This window comes from Callorhinus ursinus, unplaced genomic scaffold (genome assembly GCF_003265705.2).
Source record: "Callorhinus ursinus isolate GAN/ISIS: 27379988/994484 unplaced genomic scaffold, GSC_fseal_2.0 scaffold1, whole genome shotgun sequence".
NCBI lineage: Eukaryota > Metazoa > Chordata > Mammalia > Carnivora > Otariidae > Callorhinus > Callorhinus ursinus.
Window position 1 is genome coordinate 132222736 of NW_027397063.1, and position 20509 is coordinate 132243244.

The window sequence follows — 20509 nt, forward strand, 5'->3', positions numbered from 1 at the left end:
GTTTCATTCTTCTGCATGTGGCTGTCCAATTTTCCCAACACCATTTGTTGAAGAGACTGTCTTTTTGCCATTGGATATTCTTTCCTGCTTTGTCAAAGATGAGTGGACCATTGAGTTGAGGGTCCATTTCTGGGCTCTCTGTTCTGTTCCATTGATCTATGTGTCTGCTTCTCTGCCAGTACCATATTGTCTTGATGATGACAGCTTTGTAATAGAGCTGGAAGTCCGGAATTGTGATGCCGCCAGCTTTGCTTTTCTTTTTCAACATTCCTCGGGCTATTCGGGGTCTCTTTTGGTTCCATAAAAATTTTAGGATTATTTGTTCCATTTCTTTGAAAAAAGTGGATGGTATTTTGATGGGGATTGCATTGAATGTGTAGATTGCTCTAGGTAGCATTGACATCTTCACAACGTTTGTTCTTCCAATCCATGAGCATGGAACGTTTTTCCATTTCTTTGTGTCTTCCTCAATTTCTTTCATGAGTATTTTATACTTTTCTAAGTACAGATCCTTTGCTTCTTTGGATAGATTTATTCCTAGGTATCTTATGGTTTGGGGTGCAATTGTAAATGGGATTGACTCCTTAATTTGTCTCTCTTCTGTCTCGTTGTTGGTGTATAGGAATGCCACTGATTTCTGTGCATTGATTTTATATCCTGCTACTTTACTGAATTCCTGTATGAGTTCTAGCAGTTTTGGGGTGGAGTCTTTTGGGTTTTCCACATACAGTATCATATCATCTGCAAAGAGTGAGTTTGACTTCTTTGCCGATTTGGATGTCTTCAATTTCTTTTTGTTGTCTGATTGCTGTGGCTAGGACTTCTAATACTATGTTGAATAGCAGTGGTGACAGTGGACATCCCTGCTGCGTTCCTGACCTCAGGGGGAAAGCTCTCAGCTTTTCCCCATTGAGAATGATATTCGCTGTAGGTTTTTCATAGATAGCTTTTATGATATTGAGGTATGTATGCTCTATCCCTATACTCTGAAGAGTTTTGATCAAAAAAGGATGCTGTACTTTGTCAATGCTTTTTCTGCATCTATTGAGAGGATCATATGATTCTTGTTCTTTCTTTTGTTAATGTATTGTATCACGTTGATTGATTTGCGGATGTTGAACCAACCTTGCAGCCCAGGGATAAATCCTACTTGGTCATGGTGAATAATCCTTTTAATGTACTGTTGGATCCTATTGGCTAATATTTTGGTGAGAATTTTTGCATCCATGTTCATCAAGGGTATTGGTCTATAATTCTCCTTTTTGATGGGATATTTGTCTGGTTTGGGGATCAAGGTAATGGTGGCCTCATAAAATGAGTTTGGAAGTTTCCCTTCCATTTCTATTTTTTGGAACAGTTTCAAGAGAATAGGTATTAATTCTTCTTTGAATATTTGGTAGAATTCCCCTGGGAAGCCATCTGGCGCTTATGGGCTTTTGTTTCTTGGGAGATTTTTGATGACTGCTTCAATTCCTTTAGTGGTTATAGGTCTGTTTAGGTTTTCTCTTTCTTCCTGGTTCAATTTTGGTAGTTGATATATCTCTAGGAATACATCCATTTCTTCCAGGTTATCTAATTTGCTGGCATAGAGTTGCTCATAATATGTTCTTATAATTGTTTGTATTTCTTTGGTGTTGGTTGTGATCTCTCCTCTTTCATTCATGATTTTGAGGATTTGGGTCATTTCTCTTTTCTTTTTGATAAGTCTGGCCAGGGGTTTGTCAATCTTGTTAATTCTTTCAAAGAACCAGCTCCTAGTTTCGTTGATCTGTTCTACTGTTCTTTGGTTTCTATTTCATTGATTTCTGCTCTGATCTTTATTTCTCTTCTCCTGCTGGGTTTAGGCTTCATTTGCTGTTTTTTTCTCCAGCTCCTTTAGGTGTAGGCTTAGCTTGTGTATTTGAGACCTTTCTTGTTTCTTGAGAAAGGCTTGTTTTGCTATATACTTTCCTCTCAGGACTGCCTTTGCTATATCCCAAAAATTTTGAACAGTTGTGTTTTCATTTTCATTGATTTCCTTGAATTTTTTTAATTCTTCTTTAATTTCCTGGTTGACCCATTCATTCTTTAGTAGGTTGGTCTTTAGCCTCCATGCATTTGAGTTCTTTCCAACTTTCCTCTTGTGATTGAGTTCTAGTTTCAAAGCACTGTGGTCTGAAAATATGCAGGGAATGTTCCCAATCTTTTGGTACCAGTTGAGACCCGATTTGTGACCTAGGATGTGATCTATTCTGGAGAATGTTCCATGGGCACTAGAGAAGAATGTGTATTCCGTTGCCTTTGGATGGAATGTTCTGAATATGTCTGTGAAGTCCATTTGGTCCAGTGTGTCGTTTAAAGTCTTTATTTCTTTGTTGATCTTTTGCTTAGATGATCTGTCTATTTCAGTGAGGGGGGTGTTAAAGTCCCCCACTATAACTGTATTGTCAATGTGTTTCTTTGCTTTTGTTATTAATTGGCTTATATAATTGGCTGCTCCCATGTTAGGGACATAGATATTTACAATTGTTAGATCTTCTTGTTGGATAGACCCTTTAAGTAGGATATAGTGTCCTTCCTCATCTCTTATTACAGTCTTTGGTTTAAAATCTAATTTGTCTGATATAAGGATTGCCACCCCAGCATTCTTTTGGTGTCCATTAGCATGGTAAGTGGTTTTCCACCCCCTCACTTTCAATCTGGGGGTGTCTTTGGGTCTAAAATGAGTCTCTTGCAGACAGCATATGGATAGGTCTTGTTTTTTAATCCATTCTGATAGCCGGTGTCTTTTGATTGGGGCATTTAGACCATTTACATTCAGGATAACTATTGAAAGATATGAATTTAGTGCCATTGTATTGCCTGTAAGGTAACTGTTACTGTATATTGCCTGTGTTCCTTTCTGGTCTATGCTGCTTGTAGGCTCTCTCTTTGCTTAGAGGACCCCTTTCAATATTTCTTGTAGGGCTGGTTTTGTGTTTGCAAATTCCTTTCGTTTTTGTTTGTCCTGGAAGATTTTCATCTCTTCTTCAATTTTCAATGACAGCCTAGCTGGATATAGTATTCTTGGCTGCATATTTTTCTCGTTTATATCATGCCAGTCCTTTCTGGCCTGCCAGGTGTCTGTGGATAGGTCTGTTGCCAATCTAATGTTTCTACCATTATAGGTTACATATCTCATCTCCCAAGCTGCTTTCAAGATTTTCTCTTTGTCTCTGAGACTCGTAAGTTTTACTATTTTTCTCTTTCTCTTTTCTTTCTTTCCCTTTCTTTTCCCCTGGTTTCAGGTCTTTTCTGATTTGTTTAGAGTATATTTGCTGGGGGCAAGATGTCAGGGTGTTGACCTATTTTTATTGATTTTGAGAGGGGTTCTCTGTGCCTCCTGGATTTGATGCCTGTTTCCTTCCCCACATTAGGGAAGTTCTTTGCTATAATTTGCTCCAATATACCTTCTGCCCCTCTCTCTCTTTCTTCTTCTTCTTCTGGGACCCCAATTATTCTAATGTTGTTTCATCTTATTGTATCGCTTATCTCTTGAATTCTGCCCTCGTGATCCAGTAGTTATTTATCTCTCTTTTTCTCAGCCTCTTTATTTTCCATCATTTGGTCTTCTATATCGCTGATTCTCTCTTCTGCCTCATTTATCCTAGCAGTTAGTGCCCCTATTTTTGATTGCCCTTCATTAATAGCCTTTTTGATTTCGATTTGGTTAGATTTTATTTCTTTTATTTCTCCAGGAAGGGTTTCTCTAATAACTTCCATGCTTTTTTCAAGCCCAGCTAGTATCTTTAAAATCATCATTCTGAACTCTAGGTCCGACATTGTACTAATGTCTGTATTGAGTAGGTCCCTGGCAGATGGTACTCCCTCTTGTTCTTTTTGCCTAGGTGATTTTTTCATCTTGTCATTTTGTCCAGAGGAGAATTGATGAATGAGAGAACAAAATGCTAACAGGTTAACAATGCCCCCAGCAAATATACTCTACAAATCAGAAAAGACCTGAAACCAGGGGAAAAGAAAGGGAAAGAAAGAAAAAAGAAAGAGAAAAAAAAGAAGAAGAAAAAGAAAAAGATAAAAACAAACAAAAACAGAACAAAACAAAACAAAACAAAAAACAGAATATGATCAAATATGATCAGGCTAGTGCATAGATCAGTGCCACACACTAGATTTTGGGTGTATTTTGGTCTGTTAGAAGAAAGTGCCTCCTAAAATTTTAAAGAAAGAAGGACTTATATATGTACAAAATAAGGGTTCATTCAGAGTTCTCCCGTTTTCCTTGATCAGTAAACTTGGTCTTGGCTGGCTCTTCTTGCTGATCTTCTGGGGGAGAGACCTGTTGTCGTGGTTCCCAAATGTCTTTACCGGAGGCTAAGTGCCCCACCCTTGCCGGTCCGGGCTAAGCATCTGCTCGGGTTTCCTCTCAGGAGCTTTTGTTCCCTGCAAGGTTTCCATACAGCTTTGGAGGACGACAGTGAAAATGGTGGCCTCCCAATCTCCACCCGGAGGAGCCAAGAACTTGGGGCCCGGCTCCTCAGTGCACCCCAGAGAAAAGCAGTCAGTCACTCCAGTGTCCCCAGTCTCCAGTCACACTCCATGCTCACCCGGCCTGTGACCGAGTGTTTCTATCTCTGGCACCTGACTCGGTGTGGAGTCTCCAAACCCAGCAGAACCCTGCGGTTCGCTCCCGCGCCGCTCCTCCTGGGGGAGGCAGGGGAGTCTCCCCGGATCTGCCGCTTGTTGGGTCCCTGCTGGAGGAGCAGCGGCCCGACTGGGCCGCAGATCACAGTTTATGGCAACCCCGAGCTGAGAGCCCATGCCTCGGCTCTGTCTCTGCTGCCGGCTTCCCTGCTCCGATACCTGGGAGCTCTGCCACACTCAGGCACCCCTGGTCTTTCTGTGACCCCGAGGGTCCTGAGACCACACTGTCCCATGAGGGTTCCACCCCCCGCTTAGCCACTGGAGCGACGTCCCTCAGCGGAGCCGACTTCTAAAAGCAATTTTGTGCTCCGCTGCTCTATCACTTGCCAGAAGCGGCCAACGGAGGCCCCCTCCCCCATCTGTCCTCCCAAATATCACCTCAGATTCACTTCTCCGCACGTCCTACCTTCCAGAAAGTGGTCGCTTTTCTGTTCAGAGAGTTGTTGCTATTCTTCTCTTTGATCTCCTGTTGAGTTCGTAGGTGTTCAGAATGGTTTGATCCCTATTCAGCTGAATTCCTGAGACCAGACGAAATCCAGGTCTCCTACTCCTCCGCCATCTTGCTCCGCCAATTTTTAATTCATTTTTAGTTCGTGATGCCAGATTTGGCAGGATTTTCAGATATTTCTGTTTTTATGATCATAATATACATATACTATCGGTAACCTATCTTTCCACTTAACAATATACCGTGCATATGCTTTTAGGTCAACAAACACATTACTATAATACCACTTACCATTATTTACCTAGCCAACCTAACCAGCCCATTTCACTGTACAATATCCACAATAGTTGAAAATAATCTAGAAATAAAATATCAAATACATAGGGTGAAAAAAGAAAAAAATAAGTTAAAACGTTTACATATCTAAAAACATTCTGAAAATTACAATCTACAATTTTAAAAATTAGTGATGAGAAATATTCATTTACAGTAATTTCATTATTTGGTTACATTGGCACCACAACCAATTTGTTTTCAATCAAATTCTTTGCAAATTGCCTGAAACCCAACTAATGTAGGAAAGCTCCAGATTTTATAGTGAGGGTAAATGTGGGGAAGGAGGAAGGGAAGAGAAAGCAGACTGGAAAATCTTTTAGGGACATTTACAATTTTAATTTTCTCCATCAGTAAATGAAGTCAGTAAATGAAACGAAGTAAAATCAACCCTTATGTGGAACAAATGCATATATTTGAGCTAAAAATGCAGCACTAAAATTGCACTTTAAAAAAGGGAACTTGGATTCCTCCTCGTCAGATGAGTTCCTGTGGCTTTCCTAAGGCATTAGAAAAGGTTTAGTATGGTCAGTCTTTTTGTGGAATATCTAGAAGCCTGAATTGAAGGTTTAGAACTATGAAGAAAGAGGCAAGAAATTTAGAAGGAAAGACTTAGAATCTTTCACTATATGAAGAATTATTAAATGGTGGGTAGTGATCCGCTGCTTTGCACAGTCACTAGAGTCCAAGAAAGAATTTCAAGTCATAAGAAAAGGACTCCAATTAGACAGAAGAACACTTTTGGGTGTTTCGCTTTCTGGCTATAGAAATTTTCAAAGGCCCCAAACAATGAAAATAATTTATAAATCACCTCCCTTGGAGACTTTTTCCCCCTTAACCCGTCATGAAGACGGTGAAAAATGAACCAGATATATACTTGTTAAGTCTTTGCTTCAAGAAGGAACACAGTTTAAATGTTCTTTTTCAGGTTTCTCTAATCCTACTGCTTTATGGTATCTATTAGGAGGACCATAATGAGAACCAATTAACTGTAAATACAGTGAGGAGTCTGGGCAATTAAACAAATAGATTACATTCACCCAGTGATTACACTCTAGCCATCAAATTATCAAGCACTGCCTACTTAGAGTCACAAACAGAAATTAAATTCACCCAGATCCAACAGCCTTGAAATTTCTCATTGTACATTGACTGCCATTTGCTTGTTGCTAATGATGTTTTAAAAAAATAGCTAGCATATCGGTTGACATCACACATTTTTTATTTGTATTCAAGCCAAATATCACCAGCTTTTAAAATTCAAGTACATAACTAAATAAAGTAATTATGGTAATTTTACAAAGAAGGATAATACAATCTCTCAATTCTAGTATATAATTATACAAATGCCTTCCTCTAAATATAAAATCACATAAAAATGTATAGTCTTGCTCCTTAACAAAAGACTGATTTTTAAAAAGCAGTCAAGCAACTTCCAAGTGAACTTGACAGCCTTTATACATGCTAGTAGACATACAGAGAAGATTCCTATTTGCTTCTGATTTTTAGTTATTACTTTCACAGTTATTTTCAAACGATCACTACATCATCTGCATCACATTACCATCTTCTTTAATGAGTCCAGAACTATAGGGAAGCAGAAAGTCTCTCAGGGTGAAACTGTGGAAAAAAAAAAAAAATTCTCACCTCCATCTAACTAGGAGGAAAATCTCAAACCAGTTGTCAGGGACTTCTTTAATGACTTCCTACTATTGACATAGAAGACTGTGTCCAGAAAGAGTTGGGAAAATTTTAGATTTGCTCAAAGAACAGAAGAGGATCAGACACATTTCTGCCCGGCTTGCACAAAGACTTTGAGGCCACACTGCAAGTGTATTTCTCACGCACTAGTCAAAGTGTTTTCCCTTGTAAGTCAAAGCAGATGCTGTAGGTAACTTCCCCACTCCCCTTGACCCTTACTTCTTCAGAGCATACTGGCCTGAGTCCCAACCATTTGCATATTTGTCTGAGGATTTTTCTTAACCCATTGGACCTTCTTTGCCTACAGCACAACAAGGCTGAAGAGTCATTCAACTTGTGTACCCCAGAAACCGACCTTAACCAATGGCATATGACTGAGTGTAATCACCCCACTCTCTCCTCTTGGGTGAGATCATTGAGTTATACATTTAAACTGGCTCCAGCAGGTTGGAGGTCCAGTTGCTCATAGTGGTGAATTGCCCCAAGAAACTATCTGTTGTCTTCCCTTCTTTGTCTCTCTTCCCCCCCCACACCCACCCTTGTTTCCTAGGATCCCCTCTGGAACAAACCACTTGCACATGAACCCTTGTGTCAGAGTGTACCCTGGGGGCAACCTGAACTAAGAGTCAAGCGAAAGATACACAGCAAGGTTAGGCAACCAGAGGAATTAATTCACTGACAGGCTTCTGTACATATAAGAAGAGCAAAGTTGCAGCTGGGTCTTAAGGAAAATGGAATCTAGGGTTTGGACATTGCCAGAACTTTTCCACTTATCCCTCTTTTTCTCTCCAAGTATTGGCCTCCTTCTCAGATGGACCTCCACCATGGCTACAAACATGGTCACCAAACCTTCCTGGGCCTTTCACATTCAAGCTTCACCTTTTTATTGAGTCCCAGCTAAACACATTCTCAGGAAAGAATTCCAACTAGACCAGCTTCAATGAAGAGAACACTCCCACTCCTGCCATTTTCCCAATGGGGCGGGAATGCTAGCACTGGCCTACCTTGGGAGAAACACCAAGTCTGGGCAGCCCAAACAAGCCAGAGAGGCAAGATATGTAATGCAATGGGACTTACTAACCCACCTGGAATAGTACCTGGAGTGGAGTGGGGAAAGAAATATTTTCCTAAAGAACAAAGCTGTTGCTCCCAGCTAATATTTATTGAATCCCTGCTAGACTCGAAATCCTAGTGCAATCTACTTATCTCTATTTTTCTATCTACCTATATATCTATCATCTTTTCAATCCTCACAACAACCTTATGCAGTAGGAACTATTAGTATCACCACCAGCTCTGCCATTTCAGATAAGGAAACTGAGACCCAGAAATAGTAAGCTACTTGCCCGAATTCAAACAGGAAGGCATAGAGTCAGGAGGAAACCCAGCCTAGAGTCTGCACCACATTATATTGGTGTCCTCCTAAGGGAGGACAGCCCTGCAGGTAAACCCAATGACCGCTTATTACTGAAGATTTTTCTTATTACTACTCATTACTACTCTCACTGTTGTGATTTGGAGCACAGTTTATAAAGCTTATGAATGAAGCAGGCTTTGTTATAAAAATTGGGGATAAATTTAGAGTAAATAAGGTAAGGGGATCTGGGTAGACTGAGAGGCAAGTGCTTTATGGGGAATAGATAAGGTTCTCTTGAAACCCTAGAACACTAAAATGTGATTAGGTAATATATATAAAATCTTCAGAATTTACCCACCAAATGTGTGAATCCTGAAAGTTTCGCCTTCTGTGAAAATGAGGTTCTGAAATGGCTGAGTGTTACCAATATGTATCAAAGTTACATACAGTTCACATTCTCAAATCTTTATTTTGTCATTTTATTATAGACCATAATACTGTCACAGATTGACAGTTTATTGTTTTGTTGTTATGTGTATTTTTTTGAAAATTTCTTCCCTAAAGGGCAGCTTGAATTTCAAATATTGGATTTGTGACTATCTGCCTACTATTTTAGAGAAAACAATATCTGCCACTTCAAAAGAGGTTTTCTTTTATTGGCATTGTGCTATAGCCTCTCCTAGGATTGTTAAGGGCATTCTGAAATGCCAAGATTAAAAATCAATAATTAAAATTAAGTTTAAAATGTAATAATAGTACAGAGTATTAATATTAGCTAAATAAGTTATGAAATAAATTGATGTAAATGGATTTATGATTGGTAATGTCATTGGGTAATATATTCATAAGAATAAGATAGGCTGAATGTAGCACTGCAAAATAACTAAAATGTTTCTTTAATTCTCTGCCTCTGATATGATAATCTGACCTTCATATTTCCCCACTGTTTAAATCCTCTCATTTCCCCCACAGTTTCCTTTCTGTTTACCCTCATCACTCTTCTCTTTTCTTGTTTTCCCTTCTGACCGTTTGATCAGTCGGTCAGACTTGCTTCCAAGTAAGTCCTGTCATAGTGTCTGTATGGGAGGAAAATATAAGTTACTTTGTATAAACCCTGCATAGTGCATAGACCATGGCATAACTATTACACAGAAAAGTATGGTGCCCCCTCCACCCCCGGGCCTGTCCCTCAATTCTGCAGCACCGGCAGCTCCCCTTTCTACCATAGCTTTCTGTACCATTCCTAGGGACTTCCTCTGTGCACCTGCCAGAGGCTCATATAAGCACTGTGTGGCTTACTAATCCTTGATCATTCTACCTGTGTGTGTATATATGTGTGTGTGTGTGTGTGTGTGTGTGTGTGTGTGTCTCCCCAAATTAAGTTGAATTCTCCCCATGGGAAAGAACAAAGTTATCTGCTCCTGACAAGTGCTGAGGTATCTACATGAGAAACAGGTGAAGTGATGAACAGTTTCATTCTGCAGATCTTCTGAACAATAGCATCTCTATTAAGTGACTGCCATGCTGAGAGATACCCAGTGGGTCTATAATGCCAAGAGGAAAATTCCAGGTCTCCCACTATTCCAACATAAATCCCAACCCAGCCAAACCACAGCTCCTGCTTCTGCCTAAATATGCTGAGTCTGTTAAGAATTGAACTGAAGGAGAATTTCATTTTCACACTCTGGCAATGTACCAAAGCTTGAAGTACAGAGAAATAAATTGTATTGTATTGTATGGAGGAAATAAAGGCATTGACCATGCCATGGCAGTACTGTGGACCTATTCTACTAATGCCCCATCCTCAGGTGTGTTGAGCCAGACCTTGGACTTCGTGTCTTAGCTATCGATTTAATACCTCCTAGCTCCTAATGCACCCTTCAATAAACAATGGCATTTCTTTAAGTATTTCTCCTATAAAGTGAGCACAGTGTTAAGCTCTCTCTGCAGATAGAGCCAGAGGGACACTGCAGGATGAAGAGGGTTCCTGCAATTTCCAGCATGGGTCAGGGGTGAGCAGTATAGGCATGAGATGATCCGGGGGAATCCTCTTGGAATGCCGCTCTATCACAGTCACATAAACAAAAGGCTACCTGGAACAGATTCAGGGGTTCCTCACCAAGAATCAACACTCACTGTCAGATATGTGAGGCTACCTTGGACCTTCTGGACAATACTTCAGTCGGATGCATCCACATAAGTGAGCCTGTTGGAACCAACAGAGGAACTGCAGAGCACACCCATACAGACTGTTGTTAAGTAATTAAATTTTGGGATGATTTGTTCTATAACAGTAGATAATCAAAACATACATCTTCTCATCATCCAATAATTCATCTAATTTCTTAATTATTCAATAAGTTAATTTGTGTTTAAGAATAGGAGGACATTTCCTTTGGTCAAACCACCCCCCCTGCCCCGAAAGACATGTTAAAGTAAGACATCTGACAATCCTGTAATCCCTCTCACATCTACTTCCAATAGGAAATGTGGAATATTCAACATAATGACTTGAATATCAAATGTTTAAAATGGCAAACGAGACAAATAACTCAGGCAAATGTGGAGAAAGACATCCATTGCTTACCATGTTTACCTGTAAAAATAAAGACTTTAAAAGGGTAAGGAAAAGGAAATGTAGAAACTGAAGATATGTGATTTGGAATTACCAGTCAATAAAGAAGCAAGGACTTCCACTGACAAAATCAATCATCAGAGAACTCCTTTTCTTGCTTTTTTGTGCTGCTGGGGAGTTCAGAACAAATTAGACTCTAAAAAATCCATCATGTACATCACATTATGTATCTATATTCAAACTTCTAATCTAGGCTTGGCCAAGTGTTTCACATTGCCAGGGACATACAAAATGAAAACTGGCCATATCCTAACTGTATTCTATAAGGTATTGTTCTCCATTCATACATTTCCTGTGATGTCAGTAGAATCAAAGACACTATAGCCTTATATAAAGCTATAAATGTCCTTAACTTGAATTTTTTTTTCTTTCCTAGAAAGAACTAACTTTTAAGTTAGAATTCAGAATGCCTCTGGACATTAAGTCTGTTATCAGTATTCAAAACTTATCTAAAATTGTTTAAAAGTGTTGAATGATGAGAAAATAACTGAAAATTAGAAAAAATGTAAAACAGGAATTTTTAGTATTCATTTCAAAGTAAAACTTGGCAAACAATACATATATGATGTAGGCTACCTGGAAGGTATGCATTCCAGAGAACAAATCACAATGTTCCTAAGGCAGACATCAGCCAGAGTACAATATTTCTCATTATTGACACATGAGTTCAGTCTACCAATGACTGACCCATTAGCAGCAGCACAGCAGAGAGGTTAAGAACACACACTCCTGCAATCAGGCTGTCTGAATTTAAATCCAGGCTTTTCCACTTCCTAGCTATGATGCTGCGCAGGATCATTTAACCTCCCCAAAGATTACTGAAGACAGTCACACCTATTTTAAAAGAGGCTGGAAGATCAAATGACTTAATATTTGCAGAGCATTTAAAACGGTGTCTGCCACATAGCAAACTCCATTCATGTGTTAGAAAAATAAAAATGAGCACAAATACGGGGTTGGCAACATAATGGTAGACAGTAAGGGGTGGAACACCATTAATAGATGCTCTCTAGTAGTTTCTATCTCGCAGCTTCCATTTAAATTCATGAGACCATGTGACCTATTCTATTGAGTCTTGAGATGTCTTTAGAGTTCAATTTGTGTAAGTAAATCCTGAGTTTCTTCAAAATTCACTCCTACCTCACCTAAGCAGATAATAAAACAGTCCTCTCTCTCTCTCTCTCTCTCTCTCTCTCTCTCTCCTCCTCCCTCCTTCATGTGTGTGTGTGTTGGGTGTGTGTGTGTGTGTGTGTGTGTGTGTGTGTGTGTGTATTTATACAACCTTGGAAAGGGGTGATATTATATATTATTCAGGTATATCTTATCCTGCTGGGCCACAGAGAAGCCATGAATAAACGCAATTACAGGTAAAACCATCCCCACATCCCACCTGCTCAAGGCCCCACTACAGAAAGTTCTGTTCCTCCAGGTTCCCTGTCTCTGCATGCTAAACACATACTCCTTCCCTTTCACACTCCTCAGCTGCTAGAAAAATCCTGGTTCCTCCTAGTAACCAAAGCAGCCAATCAGGGGAGAAGGAACTATAAATAAACACAGCATAAGTAATTCTTCTCTATTGTAATTCTTAAGAAATGAATCTGATTCTTAGACACAATGCAATTTATATATTCAAATGAGCACTATCGTTTCAAATTTTAGACTCACATTAGCAGATACCAATCACTGTGATCTAATGAGTACTTACCATATGCCAGCCAGGCATTGTTCCAAGCACTCAACAGGTACCACCACACTTAATCTGACAACAATCCTAGAAGGCAGGCACTATTAATAATCTCAGATTACAGATGAGGAAACTGAGGCACAGGGAAGTTCAATAATTTACAACTCTCCACAGTAGACCCAGGACTTAACCCCAGGCAGTCGGATTCCAGATCCTATGCTCTTAATAATGACCTTACCAATCTGCCTCTCAGTATCACATCCTTTTTCCAATGATGCTCTCATTCTTTAAAATTCTTCTTTAGCAATTTCCCTCAGGACCAATTTATCAGTCATAGAAGAATACTTGTCTCAATAACTTCTAATCATTCCACATGTTATTTTTTAAATGATAATATCCTACCTGATCCCATTATTCACTCTTCTGGTAACCATGAAAAATAGAAATATAAAGTAAATAAATAGAAAAAATACAGCAGACCCTGGCACCAAAGTACATACTGTTTCAAACTAAAAATGTCCCCTCTAAGCTTCATGAAGGCAAAAGTCAGAAAAATTCAAAGATATACTGGTGCTTTAGACCCTGATAAAAACACACATGGATTTTTCATCATATTAAAATACAGAATGTGGGATATTTATATAATGGAATATTATTTAGCCATTAAAAAGAAGGAAATCCTGCTATTTGCAACAACATAAATGAACCTAGGGGATATTATGCTAAGTGAAATAAGCCAGACAGACAAAAACCAAAAACAAAAAAACAGAAAACCACAAAGCTGATTTCATAAAAAGGGAGAGTAGAGTGATGGTTGCCCAGGGCTGGGGGGAGGGAGAAACTGGGAGATGTAGATCAAAGGATACAAAATTTCAGTTATAAGAAGAAAGAGTTCTGAGGATCTAAGGTACAGCATGGTGCCTGTGATTAATAATATGGTATTGTTTGCTGAAAAGTTGCTGAGAGTAGATCTTGAGCATTGTTGCAAGAACACAACAGAAAAAAAAGTTAACTATGTGGATGGATGTGTTAATTATCCTGATCTTAATAATCATCCCACCATGTATATGTAATCAAATCATTATACTGTATATTTTAAATATATACAACTACAATTGTCCATTTTTCCTAATTAGTTAATAAAGTTTTTAAAACGGCATTTTCAGACAAACAAACAATAAACAACCAGAAGGACTCATTTTCACTTTCTAAAAAAATGTTTTTTCACTTTAATAATTCAAAATATTTATTAGGATTCTGTCAGTCTGTTCCTTCAGGGCCCAGGGAAACAACAGTGAACAAAACCGACAACAGCCCTACTGTCAAGGAGTTTGTGTTTTAGTGGGAGAGACACAGGATAGACCAATTAAAATATGACATAATGTCAGACAGAGGTAGGTGCTATGAAAATATAAAGCAAGAGAACAGGACAGAGTCTGAAGGAGGCTGCTATTTGGGGCAGGTGATCAGGAAAACCTCCCTCCAGAAGTGACATTAAAGCGGATACCTGAAGGAAGTAAGGACATAAACTCTGTAGCTAGCTGGAGAAAGAGTAACCATGTAGGAGCATTTTGAAGATCTGAAGGAACAGCACAGGGGGAGAGTGATAGAAGATTAAAATTTTGTTACAGTGGAAAGAAGCAATTTTCTTTATAGCCCATTGTGTCAGGTACTGTTCATAACCATGCAAGTATTAGATCATTCATATAGTAAATTCCTCTTGTGAGCCTATAACATACCAGACTCTGGCGGGTAGGGAAGTGGTGAATAAAATCATCTGGACATATCACAAAATAAGTGAAAAGTTCAACCATAAGGAAAAGTGCATGGAGCATGTAGACCAGGGGAAACATGCATTGGCTAAGGGGTTTCTCCTGAGGAGACTACTTCCAGAGGAGAGGTAGAGAATGAGAAAGAGTTACCCAGATGGTCAGTGGGACAAAGAGTATTCCAGGCAGAGTGAGCAGCATGTGCCAAGGCCCTGTGGTCAGTGGGAACACAGCTGCAACAGCTAGAAATCAATAGAGTGAGGTCGGGTCTAAAGTAAAGACAATGACTTGGCAGGGGCTAGAGTGTGCAGGGTTGTGGGCTTGTAGCCACACTGAGGACTTGGTCTTTAAATAATGGGCAATTGGAAGCTACTGAAGTATTCTAAGCCATTTAAGAGTTCTGAGTTTATTACAGCATTTTTAAGAATGCGAGAGGTATAGTCAATAACTGGGTGTGCTTCACTTTGTCTCTGCTTGCCCAAGTTTACCTACAGATTTATTTTGATCCATACTATGGAAACTTCCCGAGCTTTCCTTTAAATTATCTAATGTCATAATGTGAATGGGATTACACTAAGCAATAAAGTCTCAAAGAATTCCCATTCCTGGATTAGTCAAAGTTTTCCATTCATATTAGTTCATACTTGCTTATTATCCAGAAATCCCAAATAAACGTTCCATGAAGATCATGCCTAAAATGTTTCTCAGAGCTTCAAACTCTAAAATCTGCTCTGAAAATGCAGTTGAAGATAATGTGCAGTCTTGGACTCTGGAATTGAAGTAAGACATACAGATAAAAACCAGAACCAAGGACCATATTTGGAGATTATTTTCCATGAGAAGGATAACAATGACCTGCCTCATAATGAATCAAATCAGAGGAAGAAAAGGAGCTTTTATTGACCCTCTGTTCTAGCACAATCAGTCCAGTGTCCACAAACCATTTATCTAGCAGCTGAGATGTAGAATAAAGAATGCTCTGAGGCACTTCCTACAAGAGTTAATAAAGAGAACATTCTTCCATTAAATAAGGTAATATCTGAGCAAGCAAAGGCAAAAGAAAGAGCAAAGGATGCGGGAACATCAGACTCATCAAACGCTTGGAACCCTGGAGGGCAGGGACAGCCATCCACATCCACATTAATAGGCTCAGAGAAGCTTAGGATTATACAAAGATTATAGAATTTGGTGGGAAACACTTTGGGGATGGCTAAAAAGACAATTCAAGAAAAGGCAGGAGGTAGGAGACTCAGAGCAGGGAGGGACCATGAAATATATCTACTTTATTTCTGTCCAATTCACAAACTCAGAAAATGAGGATACAGAAAATTCAAAAGGAACTGGACATGTCACTGAATTTATTAGAGAATGTCTTACATTTGGAATACTTAAAACTTGAGAGCATAACTAGCCAACAATGTCAGAATCCTAGTAGGAACCCTGACACTATTCTGAACATTCTTGTAGGAAAGGAATTTTTAAAATGAGACTGTTACTTACAGAGAATTTCCACCCTCCCTTGAGAAGATTTATTCTGAATCCTATCCTCAGGAATCAATTGCACAACAACAGAGTAGATTAAAAAAGAAGATGGAAGTGTCTAGATGGCTTGACCTGCTGAATGAGATTTGAGAATATTTCCCTGAATCTGTTATGTCTACTGACAACTCTATCTGCTTGCTAATTTGAAAAAATTCAAACAAGTGATATGTGATCAGCAAAAGAAGATTCTCACTGCCTAATAATTAATGGATTGTAAAGGAACCCTCAAAGCATGTTAAATAAGTTACAAATGTTTCAATTCATTAAAATATAAAAACCCATTTACCCAAGAAGCACCAACTTTATAAACATATGTCTAAGTATATATGTCATCATTTATCCATTCACTCAGTAAAATGTATTCAGCAACTATTACCTGCCAGGTGTCAGGATACATATTAGTACACAAAAAACCATTCTCCTGCCCTTGAATGTTTATAGGCAGACAGAGAAAAACAGTCATTTTTTGAATAGGTACAATAAAACATTCCAAGTGTCATGGTGAGTAGTGAGTCTGCTAGTTCATTTACAGATTCTTCAACAATTGCACACCTACTACGTACCAAGGATCATTTGAATTTATAAGTAATAAAAGTGGTCTCCATGAGGGGCAGAGTTACCATAGAGGAAAGATAATTCTTTTGTTGTTATTTCAAACACACATAATGATGTATACTTGTGTTCATGTGTATTACCTGGGCAATTGAGGAAAACATTAAATAAGCTCTTTTTTCCTAAAATCATCTTTCCTTTGCAAGCCAAGACATGAAACTAAAGCCCCAATCAGTTAGGTATGATGTTTGAAAACCATAAAATAATTGTCCTTACCAGGAATACAGGATTGTTCCAACAACAGAAGTGAGTTTGCTGTTTTCTTGTTTTTGCTTTGCCAGCCCGAAGTCAGCTATAATTCACAAAAAATGCAATGTTATTATTATCGTGGTTCCTTAGCTTTTGACATTCTTCACAATAACTATTAAAGTTCACAACAGAAAGCTTTATTTTAACCTTCTGTCAAAACGTGCCATGTGCCAATCTTCCATACCACTCACAGTCTTCATTAATCACATATATTCAATAGGCCGTTATGCTATGTATTTTGAAATAATGAGATTTATCACTAAAAAACTAAAATAGGTCTTGCCAACTGAAAAGTAGGGCAAAGTACTTATTGAACTTGTGATTCCACTTTTTAGGTTATCTTTATAATTTTCAAATAAATAAAATGAATCTGATATTTTGGCATATGCCAGGCATCAACTCATCTGGACAGAAAAAAAAAAAAGAAAGAAACTAAAATAATGTAAGCCTGAATAACCACCATGGAGACCTGAACATCTGATATTAAATGGCATCTAACTGTACTGTCACAGTAAATAATGATATTCAGAATCATCTCAAAATATTTGTATATCAACAAAGGATTTTGATTTTTAACTTAGAAAACCAAATATTTATATTTAATATGAGCACTAGCTGTACTTTTCAAAGCACCTTTAGATACTTCTCTTTTTTAAACCACTCAACAACTTAGGTCAAAGTGAAGGAAACAGATATTCTTCATAGCCCCCAACACTTGGAGAGATTTAATTACCAGGATTACACAAAAGGACAGTGCTGAACCAGGGCAAGAAATCAAGGTGCGATGCCTAAGAAGATGTGATGTTCACAATATCACTTTGTACAGTGCACCAAATGTTTATGATATTTCACTGCATTGTCTTTTTTTTTAAGATTTTATTTATTTATTTGACAGAAAAGAGAGAGAAAGCGCACAAGCAGGGGGAGCTGCAGAGAGAGAGAGGGAGATGCAGGCTCCCCACTGAGCAGGGAGCCTGACAAGGGGGCTCTTGAACCCAGGACTCTGGGATCATGACCTGAGCAGAAGGCAGATGCTTAACTGACTGAGCCACCCAGGCGCCCCCCTCAGTGAACTTTAATAAAGGTATTTGATAATGTATCTATACTAATAGTCTTTCAGGCTGAAAATATTCCAAAGTAGTTAGACTTCAAACTAATAGTAGTAATTCACATTATTAATAACAATACCTATTGACTAAACAACAACTTTGAAATAACACAAATTGAGCTGCATACATGAATTGCCTAATTGAATACTGCTAGCAATCCTGGAAGACGGGTATTATTATGGTTAGTGCAGCTTAGCACTTAAAAGCAAGAACTTGGGAACCAGCCTCAATTCAAATCCTGGTTCCATCATGTGCTACCAGAGTAACTCTGGGTAACTTATTTAACCTCCCTTTGCAGTAGTTTTCTTACCTCTAAAACAAGGCTTATAATAGCATAAATAGTATTAAATAGTATGGTACAATAACAAAATCTGAATAAGTTAACATATGTAAATGCAGGATAATACAAGTTGAACAACTGATACATATCATTATTCAATCTTCGCAGCCACCCATTTTATAAATGAGAAAACTGAGGCTCAGTTTACTTAGAGATTGAGTAACTTGCCCAACGTCTCACAAGGAGAAATCAACAGTCAGAGGTGAGTCGGGGGTTACTTAATTCTAAAGCCCCAAATCCTTATCAAAACACCACTACCAACAAAGAAAAATCAGGCCCAGATCATTTGAATAACAAATTCTACCAAACATTTAAGGAATAAATATCAATTTGCACAAACTCTACCAAAAAATAGAAGAGAATATTTCCCAACTCATTTTATAAAGCCAAGATTACTCTGAGACTAAAGGCAAAGACATTAAAAGAAAAGGAAAATACAGAACAATATCGCCCATAAAAATAGACAAACACACACACACACACACACACACAAAACAAAACAAAGAAAATATAACCTAGTAAAATCTAGACATAGATAAAAAGGATAATATATAAGGGCCATTATGCCAGAAATACAAGGATGATTCAACATTTAAAAGTCAAAGTCAAATCAGCACATTAAAGAAGGAAAATCATTTGATCATATGTATGAAAAGATGTTGACAAAATTCCACATATATTCTTTTCAGAAAAGTAAAAATAGGTATGCATTTCCTTAACCTGATAAAAGGCATCTATAAAAAGCTACAACTAATTTTCTACTTAATGTGAATATTTCTCCTTTAAGTTCAAAAACAAGGCTGGATGTCAACTAGATTGGTTGTGGTGATCATTTTACAATATATACAAATATCAAATTATTATGTTTTACACCTGAAAGTAATAACATGGTATATGTCAATTAAATCTATTTAAAAAAGAAAACAAATAAAAGATGTGGCAATCTTGTTAATATATTGCTATATGTGTTGGAGAGATTGTCACATAAGCAAATTGTTTACTGTGCCCTTAATATCTGAATTTTTAAAATAAAGCAAAAATATTTCTGTTTTCTTTTTTCCTTCTGAAGAAGATAAAGAGGAAGAAGATGGAGACAAAGAAGAAGGAGAAGGGAACACACTAGAACAATGGCAGAGAAACAAATATCCAGACAAAAGACATGAAAGATCTATGCAGGGAAAATTATAAAATTTTGTTAGAGTCATTAAAGAAGACTAAAATTAATGGAGAGAACCTCCAAGTTCATGGATTGGAATTCTCAATATTACATAGATGTCATTCTTCCTAAACTAACTTATGTAATTCCAATCAAATGCCTCCAAATATTTTAGGTAGAATTTCACAGATTAAGTATAAAATTAACATACTTAATAGAAATAGAAAGGACCAAAAGGAGCCATGGATTTTGCTGAAAAGAGACAACAAAATTTCCTATATTAAAAATTATTACAAGGCAATATTAACTCAAGGATACAAAAAGAAAAGAAAAAAAAAAACAAGGAAAGAATATCCACTCTCACCATTCTTATTCAAGATTGTATAGAGGTCCAAGTAAGTACGATACTTGCATACAAATCTCTGTAAACATAATTTTTAATTTCTTTTTTAAGGGATTCATTGGAGTGAGATTACTGGATAATACAGTAAGTGTATGCTTAAGTTTTTTAAAAACTGTCAAACCAAAATATTTTCTAGTGCTTTCTCACCAGAAATGTATGAGTTCTAGTTGCTTCTAAATCCTCACCAGCATTTGGTGTTGTCAGATTTATTTATTTATTTATTTATTTATTTATTTAGGATTTTTTTTTCCTCTAGTAAGCTCTAGGCTCAAGGTAGGGCTTGAACTCATGACCATGAGATCGAGAGTCACGTGGTCTACCAACTGAGCCAGCCAGGTCCCCTGTTGTCAGGTTTTTGTTTTTGTTTTTTTTAATTAGCCACTCTAGTAAGTATGTAGTGATAGCTCAGTATAGCTCTAGTTTGCACTTCCCTAATGACTAATAGTGTTGACCATTTCTCATGTACTTATTTGCCATCTGTGTATCTTCTT

The 20509-nt window shown here is 37.9% G+C and overlaps 1 protein-coding gene across 9 annotated transcripts in view; it reads right to left on the reverse strand.

Annotated features, from left to right (window-relative positions):
• Window positions 1–20509, reverse strand: part of NEK10 (NIMA related kinase 10) — a 248908-nt gene that overhangs the window by 140571 nt on the left and 87828 nt on the right. For 8 of the 9 annotated variants that reach the window (XR_012380845.1, XM_073900999.1, XM_025883157.2 and 5 more), the window contains exon 23: window positions 16978–17053. Coding sequence is in view for 8 of the 9 variants with exons in the window: in XM_073900999.1 (XP_073757100.1) it covers window positions 16978–17053 (76 nt within the window). In the remaining variant the exon portion in view is untranslated. Of the gene's footprint in view, window positions 1–15251; window positions 15377–16977; window positions 17054–20509 lie in introns of those variants that run through there. The other variant, XM_073901010.1, reaches the window with a different exon arrangement.